Source organism: Acanthochromis polyacanthus, chromosome 21 (assembly GCF_021347895.1).
Source record: "Acanthochromis polyacanthus isolate Apoly-LR-REF ecotype Palm Island chromosome 21, KAUST_Apoly_ChrSc, whole genome shotgun sequence".
Classification (NCBI taxonomy): Eukaryota; Metazoa; Chordata; class Actinopteri; family Pomacentridae; genus Acanthochromis; species Acanthochromis polyacanthus.
In genome coordinates this window covers 669,333-682,167 of record NC_067133.1, presented here as the reverse complement: position 1 = coordinate 682,167, position 12,835 = coordinate 669,333, and the positions used below count along the sequence as shown (strand labels likewise).

The 12,835-nt window shown below is 42.3% G+C and overlaps 1 protein-coding gene across 1 annotated transcript in view; it reads left to right on the top strand.

Annotated features, from left to right (window-relative positions):
- Nucleotides 1–7,763, top strand: part of LOC110955460 (protein TANC2-like) — a 47,185-nt gene extending 39,422 nt beyond the window's left edge. The window contains exons 26-27 of the mRNA XM_051941089.1: nt 886–986; nt 2,055–7,763. Coding sequence (XP_051797049.1) covers nt 886–986; nt 2,055–3,951 — 1,998 coding nt within the window. The 3' untranslated portion in view covers nt 3,952–7,763. The remainder of the gene's footprint in view (nt 1–885; nt 987–2,054) is intronic.
- Nucleotides 7,764–12,835: the final 5,072 nt, after the last annotated feature.

Here is a 12,835-nt window from a genome sequence, read left to right as displayed (position 1 = left end):
ATATGCTAAAAAAAAAAAAAAAAAGTTCACTCAAAAATAGATTCTTGCTTTTATGTAACCACCTAATTTGAGATGTATTAAGCCTCCTGTTGTCCTCATTTACAGGCACCAAAAAATATTGTTTCCTTGTCTGAAAAAATCCCAAAAAATCAGCAAAAAAAAATCCCTCAAATTTCTGAAAATTTGCAAAACCTTCAGGAAGAAAATTCCAATAATTCTTAAAAATGTTATTTAAAAAAAAGTTTCCTAAATTTGGCAAGAAAAATGAGTAAAAATCTACAAAAAAATCCTAAAAAATATCTAAGGTGATTACGTAGATCAGTAAAACCTCTAATATTTTCTTTAAGACCATTCACAAAAAAATCATTTTGTTGATTTTTTTGTGAATGTTCTTAAAGAAATTTTTTTTTTAAACTTTTCTTTATTTACACCAAAAAATGTTCAGAAATGTATCTCTTTTTTGTTTTTTTGTGTCATTTGTCTGATTTTTGTCATTTTGTGTCTCATTTTTGTTGTTATTTTTGTCTGATTTTTGTCATTTGCCTCGTGTTTTTGTTGTTTTGTTTTCCAGAAATGTTGAAAATGTGGACATCAGAAGTTTCACTGTGAACATGTAATTTTTTTCACATGTTTTCAAACTTTAAGACGGGTCAGTTTGACCCTCAGGACAACACGAGGGTTAAACTTATTTTGATTTCTCTCGTAAAATTCAACTCAAAACAAGATAATTTCAAGATTGTTTGACTGACCAAGATAGAAATGACACTTCTTAAGTGAATTTATCTTAACTCAAGGGGGATGAGACATTTTGACTATAAATAAGACGAATAGACTTGGTAAGATTTTGAGTTTTTGCACTGCATAAATTCTTTTTTTTTCATGCAGGACTTCAGCCTTGCCGAGGAGTTTGCTACCAAGGCTCTGGAGCTGAAAGCCAAATCCTACGAAGCCTTTTACGCCAGAGCCCGAGCCAAACGCAGCCGCAGGTAACCATGGTGTCATAAGGAAGGACAGCTAAACAGAACTAATACAACCCTAACTGAGTCCTTGTATTATGTATATTTTTACAAGGTAATTCTGTATTCTGATATTCAGTCGGAATGCTTAAAGAGGACAGGATGTGCATCATAATCTGGTTACTATAAGTTAGCCAGTCGGTGGTGTGTAGTGACATAAACATACATGTTGCTAACAGTCTTGAAAACATGAACGACCCAAAAATTCTGTTTTCTTTCATCGTCTTTTGGGACTTTGGCGGCTTCAGGTCCTCCACAGTAATAGAATTTGATGTTACTGTTCATCCATTTTTGAGCAATCTCTTTTATTAACACATCTTTGTACATGACTAATGTGACAGGAACTTGCAATGCCAAGAAAACCTGAGATAAACTGGAGGAGCAGAAAACGTATGACTTTGTGCACCTGATTGGATGTTGCCCGTTGTCCAACACTTTTCTGAACTGGCAATGAGGCAACGCTGCTGTTTGACTCATAGCGAGAGGTTTGGACCACTGGTACAGGAAATGTCTGCATGATAATGTGCAATTTATATGCATATATGGGCCAAATCATGTATCTTAGCCTGACTGGGTGTTGTCCAGGTGATAGCTGTAGAAGACTTGGTAGAAGACAGGCTGTCAGGAAAGCCTTGCATATTTGACTTCCTTTTCACATTTCTGACAATCACGAGGTAGTTGGTAGTTTGACTGGCTGTACCAGTAATTATCAAGCAATAACATCTACTAAATGGCAAACAAGTCAACAGGAAAGAGGTGAGAGTTTCTTCTGACCCCAGGGAACTTGACAGCCTTCCTCCTGACAATCCATTCATTTTGGGTTTGGGTCCAACTCTCTGGTTTTCTCAATTCAACTAAGGTTGAAAGGTTGATGTCCAATAAATTTGACGTATGACATATCTGTAACTGTAAGTCAGGGGGTTGATGGTCAGCTCTGTTATTGCCACAACCACATGTGATATGCTTTTCCTTTCCATTCTGTTTATGTCATCTTCTGAAACATCCTCTTTGTCTTTGCTGTTGCTTCTCACCATTCAGACAGTTCCATGCAGCCCTGGAGGACCTGATTGAGGCCAGCCGTCTTTGCCCGTCCAACCGGGAGATCCAACGCCTGCTGGCTCGGGTCAAGGAAGAGTGTCGACAGGCTGCACAGCAGCAAGAGTCTCCTCCTCCAGCTCATCATGTTTACCAGCAAAACATAGCTGTGTCCATCAGCGAGGCCAGGAGCAGAGATTCAGGTTGTCTGCAGGTTCAAGACAGGGAGGGGCTCACCGAGGAAGAGGAGGAAGAAGAGAACGAGGAGAAGATGAGTCTCAGGCAAGACTCCTCCTTTCACCCTCCACCTGCAGTTCAAAGTCTGGACACCCGTTGCCGGTCTGGAGGGCCGTCGCCATCCTCCATCTCCCCCACTCACCTTTATCATCACCTTCCCAGTCCAACCCACTCAGCCTCCCTCTCCTCTCCCAGTCACTCTGCTCCTCCTCCTCCTTCCTCCTCCTCCTATCACCACTTCAGCCCTCCTCCCTCCCCAATGCAGCATCAGCAACGAGCCAGCCCCATGTCTGAAAACATGCCTGCACTGTCAGGAGGTGGAGGTCTGCATCACCATCCACAGTCTGTCTCAGCCGTCCATCCCTCAGACCAAAGCCAAGGAGTGCAGCAGCACCACCATCTGGCCAATCAGAGGTCCTTCCAGAGGCAGAACCCTGTCCAAGGCCAGTGGCTCCAACCAGCCAAAGTGCAGGTTGTCCGAACCAATCAACCCAGTGTTCCGGCCCACTCCAGCATGGTTGTAGGAAGCTCTGCCTACTCCCAGTTTGCCCATCTTCCCCAAGAACTAGCAGAGCTGGGGGAAGGCTTTTGCCCAGGCCCCCTAGATGTCAGGTCTAACCTGCAGGTCCAGGCTGGTCTGAGCTCTGGAGCGCCATACTCACTGGATGATGTTGATGTCGACCTGGTTTGTCAGGTGAGACCGACAACTGCCTATGGAAGAGGAGCAGAAGCGGAGAGGGCAGGGGTGAATCGATTCGGCCAGGCCCGTCAGTTCAGCCGCAACCAGTCCAAAGCAGCCTACTACCCCATGGAAGTCACAGAGTCAACAATGGGACCCGCTGAAAGGCTTCAGCCATCGCATGATTACCAGTACCACCACCAGGGCATGTTTCGACGCCCGCTTAGCGCCCACCCAACATCCTCGTCAGCTCCTCCTAGACCTCTTATCCACTCCCAAAGTGTCAGCGTTCGTTTCTCCTCCAGCAGTGGCAGTCTTGCTAGCGGGCCGTCGGCTAATCATGGCTCAGGCTTCAGGACCTCAGCCTCCGCCCAACACATGGATCCATCTTCAGAGCTGGCCTCTGTGGGAGGTGTTACCGGTTATCACGATGATCTCTTTCTGATCTCGTCCCCTCAGTCGGACATATGCATGGCGGGAGGCGGTACTTACCCCGGAGAGGCGGGGCGCTCGTCTAGGAACACTCCTTTCATGGGGATAAACGATAAGACGGCGAGGGTAAACCAACAGTATCAGCAACAAGCTCCTTCCAGCTCAGCTTCCTGCCTCAGCCCCTCTCGCTCCTGGGCGGTGTCTTCAGTGGACACGGTCGTCACCTCGCCCAGCAAGAACCCCACCAACCAGGGAGGCTTTGCTCCGCCCCAGCCGTCGTCCATCGCCTACCACAACCGCAGCAACAACAATGCCCACAATGGTAACCTCCTCCATGACAACCAGCTCGACTACTACGAAGTGGTGCCCGGTAACCTTCGTCAGGGTGAAGGCTCGGTCCACATTGCCAGTCAGAACCCCTCCTACTTGGACGTAAAGGTGGCCCGGACGCTTCCGGTGATCCACAGCTGCTCCGACAGACCGACCGAGAGACGGACAGGTCCTACCTCCCCCGTCAAACCAAAAAGACCCTTTGTGGAGTCGAATGTGTAGAGACAACCGAGGACGGTTAATGGTTAAAAAGAAGCGAGTGTGCCGTATATCTCAAGATTCAACAGGGCTGTGGAATTACTAACGCTCTGCTATGCCGGAAACAAACAAGCTTCTATGGTGATAGTTCAAAAGGGGAAGCAGCACACGTTGTCAGTCTCACCTTGAAGGATGTTGTACTTGGTTGTATCTGTATTTGGAAGTACATAACAAGTGACTGAAGTCATTTGAAGAAAAATGAGAGCTTGAGAGGACTCCCGGTCAACTGCAACCTTAAGTGCTCAACATATTGTCTGTCGGAATGAGAAGCACTCAATGGAAAGCATACTGACTCTTTTATTATCCAGAAAGTGTTCCACAAGGGAAACTAAAGGAAATGAGTGGAGAAATACAATTATTGCAGACGCTTCCCCACAACAGCACTGCATGGTACAGTTGGGTAGTCGACATTAAATTATGCTTTGAGACATGTATAAAAATACTGAGCACATCCAGTTGTTTCAGATTTTTTATCTGGCTGGCAAGAAGAAACTATCTACGTGACTTTAGAGAAGGTTAATTGTTGGGGTACAGATGGCAGGAGCTTCAGTAACAAAGACTGCTCAACTGATTGATGTTTCTGATGGGAGTCGTCGCTTCTAAGATGACAACGTTCATCGATTCAGAGGGTTCCTGAATGGTTTGATGAGAATGAAAATTATGTGAATCCTATACTATGGCCTGAAGATTTTGTAGGACTGCACCATCATCAAAACACCCAACTTGAGAGCATCTCTTGAAAGAATGGTCCATCCATTAGTGTTCCAGAGACTTAGAGAATCAGTGCCAAGCCGCATTGAATCTGTTCTGGCAACAAGACGCTAATTAAGATTATTTTTTTTCCTTTAATGTGTCATCTGTAAGTACAACATGGACCACACATTTACGGTCTGCCAGTTAAACAGCTGGAGACAAAGAATAAAAGCAATGTCAAAGGAAAGCAGAGAAATGTCTACAAGTCTAAGACAGCAGGCAGCTTTTGAAACAAAGCACAAGCAAGAAGAAGAAGACTGGAGGAAACCCAAAATAAACACTCAAAAAATTCCTTCCCTTTACTGTTCACCTCTGGCTTAAAGTACATTTTCAAACAAGTCTATATGGTGATATCCGGTCAGACAAAAGCACCACTGTTACCTTGCCTGCTGCCGACGCCTTTAGTAAAGAGTTCAAGTTTGAAGCGCTTAAATGACACAGTGCCCCGAGTTTGAGAAGCTAGGATTATGCTGTCGTTGAATAAGCACTGACTTGTTGTACATAAAACAAAAAATAGGTGATATTTATCTCTTATTTAAGTTATGTATGTATTAAACTGTATAAATATTGTTTTTTCTTAAAGCTGTATATTCCGTTTGGATTTGCCTTCATGTTTTTATTTTTGGGGGGTTTACAGTCTGAACATAGAAACTGGAACTTTAAAGCAAAGCTCGGTTTTGGGTGACGTGTTTTTCTGCATGGGTACAACGGCATCCATCTGTAGTCAACAGCCTGTAAAATGCCTTTTAAGATTTTGAGATGTTTTCACTTCAAGTAGAATTTCTGTTTTTCTATGACGGTCTTTTGTATTCTGTAGTCCTCATGGTCCTAATTTATGCAAACCACAATGAACCCAACTGACACACCAGGGTTCCTCATGCTCATTCCAGCCCTGAGCTAGCTGTTAGCTTCTCCTTCTGTCAGCAAAAATGCTAATGGACTGTTAATCCTCTCCCCTGAACATTAAATGTATGGATTAGCATGCAGCATATTATATTGATAGCCTTTCCAAAGCTAAAATCGAAAGGAATTAAATTATATATGCGTCTGCTTCAGTTGTTAGCTTACCCAGCTAACTAGGAACAGTGGGAAAAGAGGCCGACAAGTTTATCATTAGCTAACTACATTAGCTTATTGTGCTACAGGTTGAAAATGAAAAAATAAAATCTCACCAGATTCTTTGTCTACAGTCGGGAGGCCAGTCCTGAATGCTATCAGAGTTTTAGACAGCTTTAGCAATTTTAGTCAAGATAGCAAAACATTTCCCAAACATATTATTTTGTTGACCCCCAAAAAGTTTTTGATGCTAAAAGTGGAAATGTAAAAATTGATGTATGAGAATAAACCTAACTGATGCTAGATTTATGCTAGATAAATTGAAAGGAATTAAATAATATATGCATCTGCTTCGGTTGTTAGCTTTGCCAGCTAACTAGCAACAGCGGGAAAAGAGGCCCAGAAGCTTATCATTAGCTAACTATATTAGCTTTTTGTGCTACAAGTTAGAAATGGTACAGTAAAACCTCACCAAATTCGCTGTGTAGTACTTCTTACAGTCGGGAAGCCAGTCCTGAATGCTATCAGAGTGTAAAACAACTTTAGCATTTCTAGCTGATAGCAAAACATTTCCCAGACATATTACTTTGTTGACCCCTGAAAAGTGTACATGTAAAAACTGGTGTAGTAGAATAAGCCCAACTGATGCTAGACTTTTGGGTACGGATTTTTAGAATGTTAAAATGATGCTATCTGCAGTATATTAGAAAGGAAAGTGATGGGCTTTAATTGTTGAATTTCACAAATTAATTGAAAACATAGGATGAAGAGACTAAGCCGGTGGTGAGGTTTAGTTGTGATGTGTTCTCTGCTACATGTGCTGCACATAGTTAACAGTGCTTAGGTCTTATCGCGGTGCATATCGGACATCTGGCAATACAGATCTGTTAAACCAATATCTGCCATTAATTTTGGCCAACCAAGTTATCGCTCAGGCTCTAATTAGAATTAAGTAACAAGAGCAATGCAGTTTTTACTTAATAATCTTCTCCAAGGATCACCAGCTGCTCCAGATTTAAAATGTTTGCCTCCAGATGTTAGCACAGTATCACGTGGAGCCATGAAGGGCACATTTAAGATCTCCTGTGCCCGAAATAACTGACACATAAGTAGACAAAAGCAACAGTTTACAGCTGGATTTAAAACACCTGCTCTTGTCTACCTCAGTGTGAAATTAAGAGCCCAAAAATTGTTTAAATTTTTACAAAATTGTTGTGAAAGGGGAGGAGTTTAGCTCACAGTTAATCCTGAGGTTCATTTTTTTACACTAACAGATCAAAAAGTAGGACTACCTTTTTATTTTTTAAGATGTATTTTATGCACATGAATGCCTGTTTTTGTACATTTTTTTAATGTTTTTTCCAGTGAATCAGCATCTTGTTTTCAGAGCTGCCAGTGCTGATGGAACCTCTGACCTCTCTGTCGCGGTACACTTTCTCCGACCACTGCCCTTATTTCTTACTGCTCAGGAGTTTCCAGCTGTGAGAAGTCATTTGAATACCCGTTTTCATAGTGCAGCTGCAGGAAGTGGAGATGAATTTGTTAGAATAACGTTGATCGGATGTTCGAGACTAGTTTAAAAAAAATGATCAAAGTGGTAAAGCGTGGAAACGAGTTGTCGTGGTGCATCGGTGTTTCTTTAAATGTTTCATGAGCCGGATGGGAGCCGTGTCGTCTGCCAGTAAAACGGTGTGTTGTGCTGTACGTGTCGGATTTCTGCCCTCCGCCTGCTGACTCTTAAAGGAAACATTGGAACGCAGCCGGGTCAGCGTGTTCCCTGTCGGTGGGGTCGCTGTGGGCTTTTTCACTGTGTGTAAGATAAGTTAATATTTAAAACCCAGGAAGGTTACCACAAGACAAAGAACATCATTATTAAACATTTAAAACAACGTGAATGTGTTTTGAATCAGCTCATGTGAACTTGCTGACTAAACGTTACAAAGAGGAATAAAGCTGAATGAAACACAGATGTGTCTGTACATGTGTCTGTTTTCTGCTGTGAGTCTCCGTGGACATGGATGAAGGTGGATTCACTAAATGTACACACAGATTAAAGCTGCATTATTTTGTATTTACTTTGCCTCTTGATGGCTATAGAGTACTGAGAATGTTAAATGACAAAATTATATCTGTAAACAAATACGCAAATGAAAGTGGAAACACAAAGATGAGTAAATAAAATAATGTGGCAAATCAAAAAATGAATCCATAAAAGAAAAGCCTAATAAAGGTAGAAATAGAAAGACAATTAAAATAAACAGAAATGTGCTTATAAATCAAAAATAATGTGGCAATAAGATAAGATAAGATAGACTTTATTAATCTCACAAAGGAGAAATTTAACATTACAGGGCTCTTAGAAACAAAAAACAGAGGAGTGCAAAAGTCACGAAAGTGCAAGAACAAGATAATAAAGATTGCACATAATAACAACTACACAGAAGTGTTATACAGTCTGATGGCAGTGGGGATGAAGGACCTGCGGTAGCGCTCCGTCTTGCACTGAGGGTGTCTGAGTCTCGTGCTAAAGGAGCTGCTCAGCTCCACTACAGTCCGTTGCAGTGGGTGGGAGCTGTTGTCCATGATGGATGAGAGCTTGGTCAACATCCTCCTCTCACCCACATCCATCACAGAGTCCAGTGGGCAGCCCAGGACAGAGCTGGCCCTCTTGGTCAGCTTGTTCAGTCTCTTCATGTCCCGCTCTGTGCTGCCCGGGGCCCAGCAGACGACAGCGTAGAGGAAAGCAGAGGCTACCACAGTGTCGTAGAAAGTCCTTAGTAGAGGTCTGCACACTCCGAAGGACCTCAGCCTCCTCAGAAGGTGGAGGCGACTCTGGCCCTTCTTGTACAGAGCATCAGTGTTGTGGGACCAGTCCAGTTTATTGTTGAGGTGAACACCCAGGTACTTGAAACTGTCCACTGTTTCAATGTCCTGCCCTGGATGTTCACTGGTGGATGTGGGAGTGTCCTTCTCCTGAAGTCGACCACCATCTCCTTCGTCTTACTGGTGTTGAGGCACAGATGGTTGCGCTCACACCAGTCCACAAAGTCCATGATGACCGACCGATACTCCAGCTCGTTCCCCTCAGACACACGGCCCACAATGGCGGAGTCATCGGAGAACTTCTGGAGATGGCAGCTGTCCGTGTTGTACACACGTGGACAAAATTGTTGGTACCCCTCAGTTAAAGAAGGAAAAACCCACAATTCTCACTGAAATCACTTGAAACTCACAAAAGTAACAATAAATAAAAATTGATTGAAAATTAAATAATCAAAAACAGCCATTACTTTTGAATTGTTGATTAACATAATTATTTAAAAAAACAAACTAATGAAACAGGCCTGGACAAAAATGATGGTACCTCTATAAAAGATTGAAAACTATTTGACCAGAGTGACATGATTAACTCAGGTGTGTCATTTAATTGACATCACAGGTGTTTCCAAACTCATAATCAGTCAGTCTGCCTATTTAAAGGGAGACAAGTAGTCACCCTGCTGTTTGGTGAAAAGGTGTGTACCACACTGAACATGGACAACAGAAAGCGAAGGAGAGAATTGTCCCAGGACATCCGAAAGAAAATGATAGACAAACATCTTAAAGGTAAAGGCTATAAGACCATCTCTAAACAGCTTGAAGTTCCTGTGACAACAGTGGCTCATATTATTCAGAAGTTCAAGACCCACGGGACAGTAGCCAACCTCCCTGGACGTGGCCGCAAGAGGAAAATTGATGACAAATTGAAGAGACGGATCGTTCGAATTGTATCCAAAGAGCCCAGAGCAACCTCCAAAGAAATTAAAGGTGAACTCCAAGGCCAAGGTACATCAGTGTCAGATCGCACCATTCGTCGTTGTTTGAACCAAAGTGGACTTCATGGGAGACGACCAAGGAGGACACCACTGCTGAAAAAAACTCATAAAAAAGCGAGACTGGAATTTGCAAAAATGCATGTTGACAAGCCACAAAGCTTCTGGGAGAATGTCCTTTGGACAGATGAGACCAAACTGGAGCTTTTTGGTAAGGCACATCAACTCTATGTTCATAGACTCAAAAACCAAGCATGCGAAGAAAAGAACACTGTCCCTACGGTGAAACATGGAGGAGGCTCAGTAATGTTTTGGGGCTGCTTTGCTGCATCTGGCACAGGGTGTCTTGAAAGTGTGCAAGGTATGATGAAATCTGAAGACTATCAAGGCATTCTGGAGAGAAATGTGCTGCCTAGTGTCAGAAAGCTTGGTCTCAGTCGCAGGTCATGGGTCTTCCAACAGGACAACGATCCAAAACACACAGCCAAAAACACCCAAGAATGGCTGAGAGAAAAGCGTTGGACTATTCTAAAGTGGCCTTCTATGAGCCCAGATCTGAATCCCATTGAACATATGTGGAAGGAGCTGAAACATGCCATTTGGAGAAGACACCCATCAAACCTGAGACAACTGGAGCTGTTTGCTCATGAGGAGTGGGCCAAAATACCTGTTGACAGCTGCAGAACGCTCACTGACAAATACAGAAATCGTTTAATTGCAGTGATTGCCTCAAAAGGTTGTGCAACAAAATATTAAGTTATGGGTACCATCATTTTTGTCCAGCCCTATTTCATTAGTTTGTTTTTTTAAATAATTATGTTAATCAACAATTCAAAAGTGATGGCTGATTTTGATTATTTAATTTTCAATAAATTTTTATTTATTGTTACTTTTGTGAGTTTCAAGTGATTTCAGTGAGAATTGTGGGTTTTTCTTTCTTTAACTGAGGGGTACCAACAATTTTGTCCACGTGTGTAGGTGAAGTCCGAGGTGTAGATGGTGAAGAGGAAGGGCGAGAGGACGGTGCCCTGGGGCGCCCCCGTGCTGCAGACTACCACCTCTGACTCACAGCCACGCAGCCGCACGTACTGTGGACGGTCAGTGAGGTAGTCAGTGGTCCAGGCAGCGAGATGTCCATCAACTCCCGCGTCCACCAGCTTCCCCCGCAGCAGTGCCGGCCTGATGGTGTTGAAGGCGCTGGAGAAGTCAAAGATCCGGTCCGGTGTGAAGGAGAGGGGGGAGTGAGGGGGGGAGTGAGGTGGACTGCAGGGGGTGGGAATAGTCTGTCAGGGTGAATTGGGGGCCGGTGAAGGTGTCGCAGGAAGGGGAGAGTCTGCTGGGCTGGAGATGTGTGAAGAGGGGGGAGCAGGAAGGGGGGGCAGAGGGGGTGGGGGGAGAGTCAAATCTGTTAAAGTAACAGTTCAGCTCATTCGCCCTGCGCTGGTCTATAAAGCAATATTATCAATAAAATTAATCCATACAAGAGAAAGCTGATAAAAGCAGAAATATAAAAACAAATCAATCAAATAAGAAAAAATAAGAAGGAAATGTGCTTATAAATAAAATTAAAAGTAAATAAGGTTGCTATATAAAGCAATATTAATCAAAAAATGAATCCATAAAAGAAAAGGCTAATAAAAGTGGAAATATAAAGACAAGTTAAAAAATAGAAAACAATAAAAAATGTGCTTATAAATAAAAAGTAATGTGGCAATATAAAGCAATATTAATAAAAAATGAATCCATAAAAGAAAAAGCTAATAAAGGTACAAATATAAATAAAATTTAAAAAAAAAATAAGAAGAAATGTGCTTTTATAAAGCAAATTAATTGATCGTTGTGATCAGTAAGCTGCTTTTAACCAGCAAAGTAACCAGATGAATGTAGAGGAGTGGTCCGTGTATTTATCTGGTAATTTGATTTTCCGTTCTGAAACGGGTAATGATAAACAAAAAAACGAGTGGTTATTTGATTTTCATTTTAAAATACAAAAATTAAAATACAAGGCGTTTTTCCTTTCCATGACCAAAAAGGGATATATGAAATTTTTAAAAATGCTTTGATTTTCATTTTATATTGAGAATAACAAGAAAATAAAGTTAGTAAGAGACAGAAACGAGAAAAGGTCTGTTTTTTTTTTTTATTTCCTGAGACCGGAAGTGGTCATCAGGAAGGGTGGAGCCAAACAGAGTATGGTGCATAGACTGTATATAATTTTTTTCTTTAGTTTTCATGGTCAAAATGAGAGATCAGGTGACCGATCTTAAAATAAATCAATATTAAAAAAATTTATAGAGCGTTAAGTTTTGTTAAGCCAGCAGTGTGGTCCTGGAGGAGCCAAAGAGTCTGCAGAAAACTGCAGATGGGAGAGTGACCATGAAACACTGGAACATGACAGGCGGTCTGGTTACTGCCTGTCTGTATGGACGAATGTACCACCTGGACCATGAGTAGATGTGCCACAAAGAGAGGGCCATTAAATGCATTTAAAATGATAAAAACAGTTAAAAATGTTCCTATCAAGACCGGTAATGACATTCTGCTTTTTGTATTATATCATATACAAACTAAAATCAAAAACAAATAGCTTTATTCATCTACTTTTACTTAATCTTTACAAACATTGCACCAAGTAGCATTCATCCTCCGCCTGAAAGTTGCATATTCCTAAAAAGGCAATATTTAATCATTTCCCTCGCACTCACTCTCACACACACACACACACACACACACACACACACACACACACACACACACACACACACACACACACACAGAGAGTATTCGCCACTTTCCCACCTCCAGTACGGAACAGACATTAGCATCACAAGTGAACAATTCCTTGTGCCGCTCATTCAGGCTGTCAGCCAACTGACTCCTGAACCAGTTGTACAGTAAATGGGTCTTACATCCACCAGCTGTCAAGATCACCCCCTCAAGGATTCAATCAATAAATACACAGGATTCGCAAATGACCTCCTCTCCTAGGAATCGAAAAGTGGTTCCTAATTCTCAACACAGCATTCCCAGTGTCCTTGAGTGACAGTCGTCGGTGTCTGCCGTCACAGCTAAAAGAAGAACTCTGAATTTAAAAAAAAAACAACCTAAAAGTACAGCAGGGAAAACACTTAATCACGTGGTCCCGCAAGATTGTCCCTCTGTTTTTCTTTCTTTTGACTATTGTTCCTAAACAGCAGTCCTCTGGAGATGCTTCTCTAATAAAATGG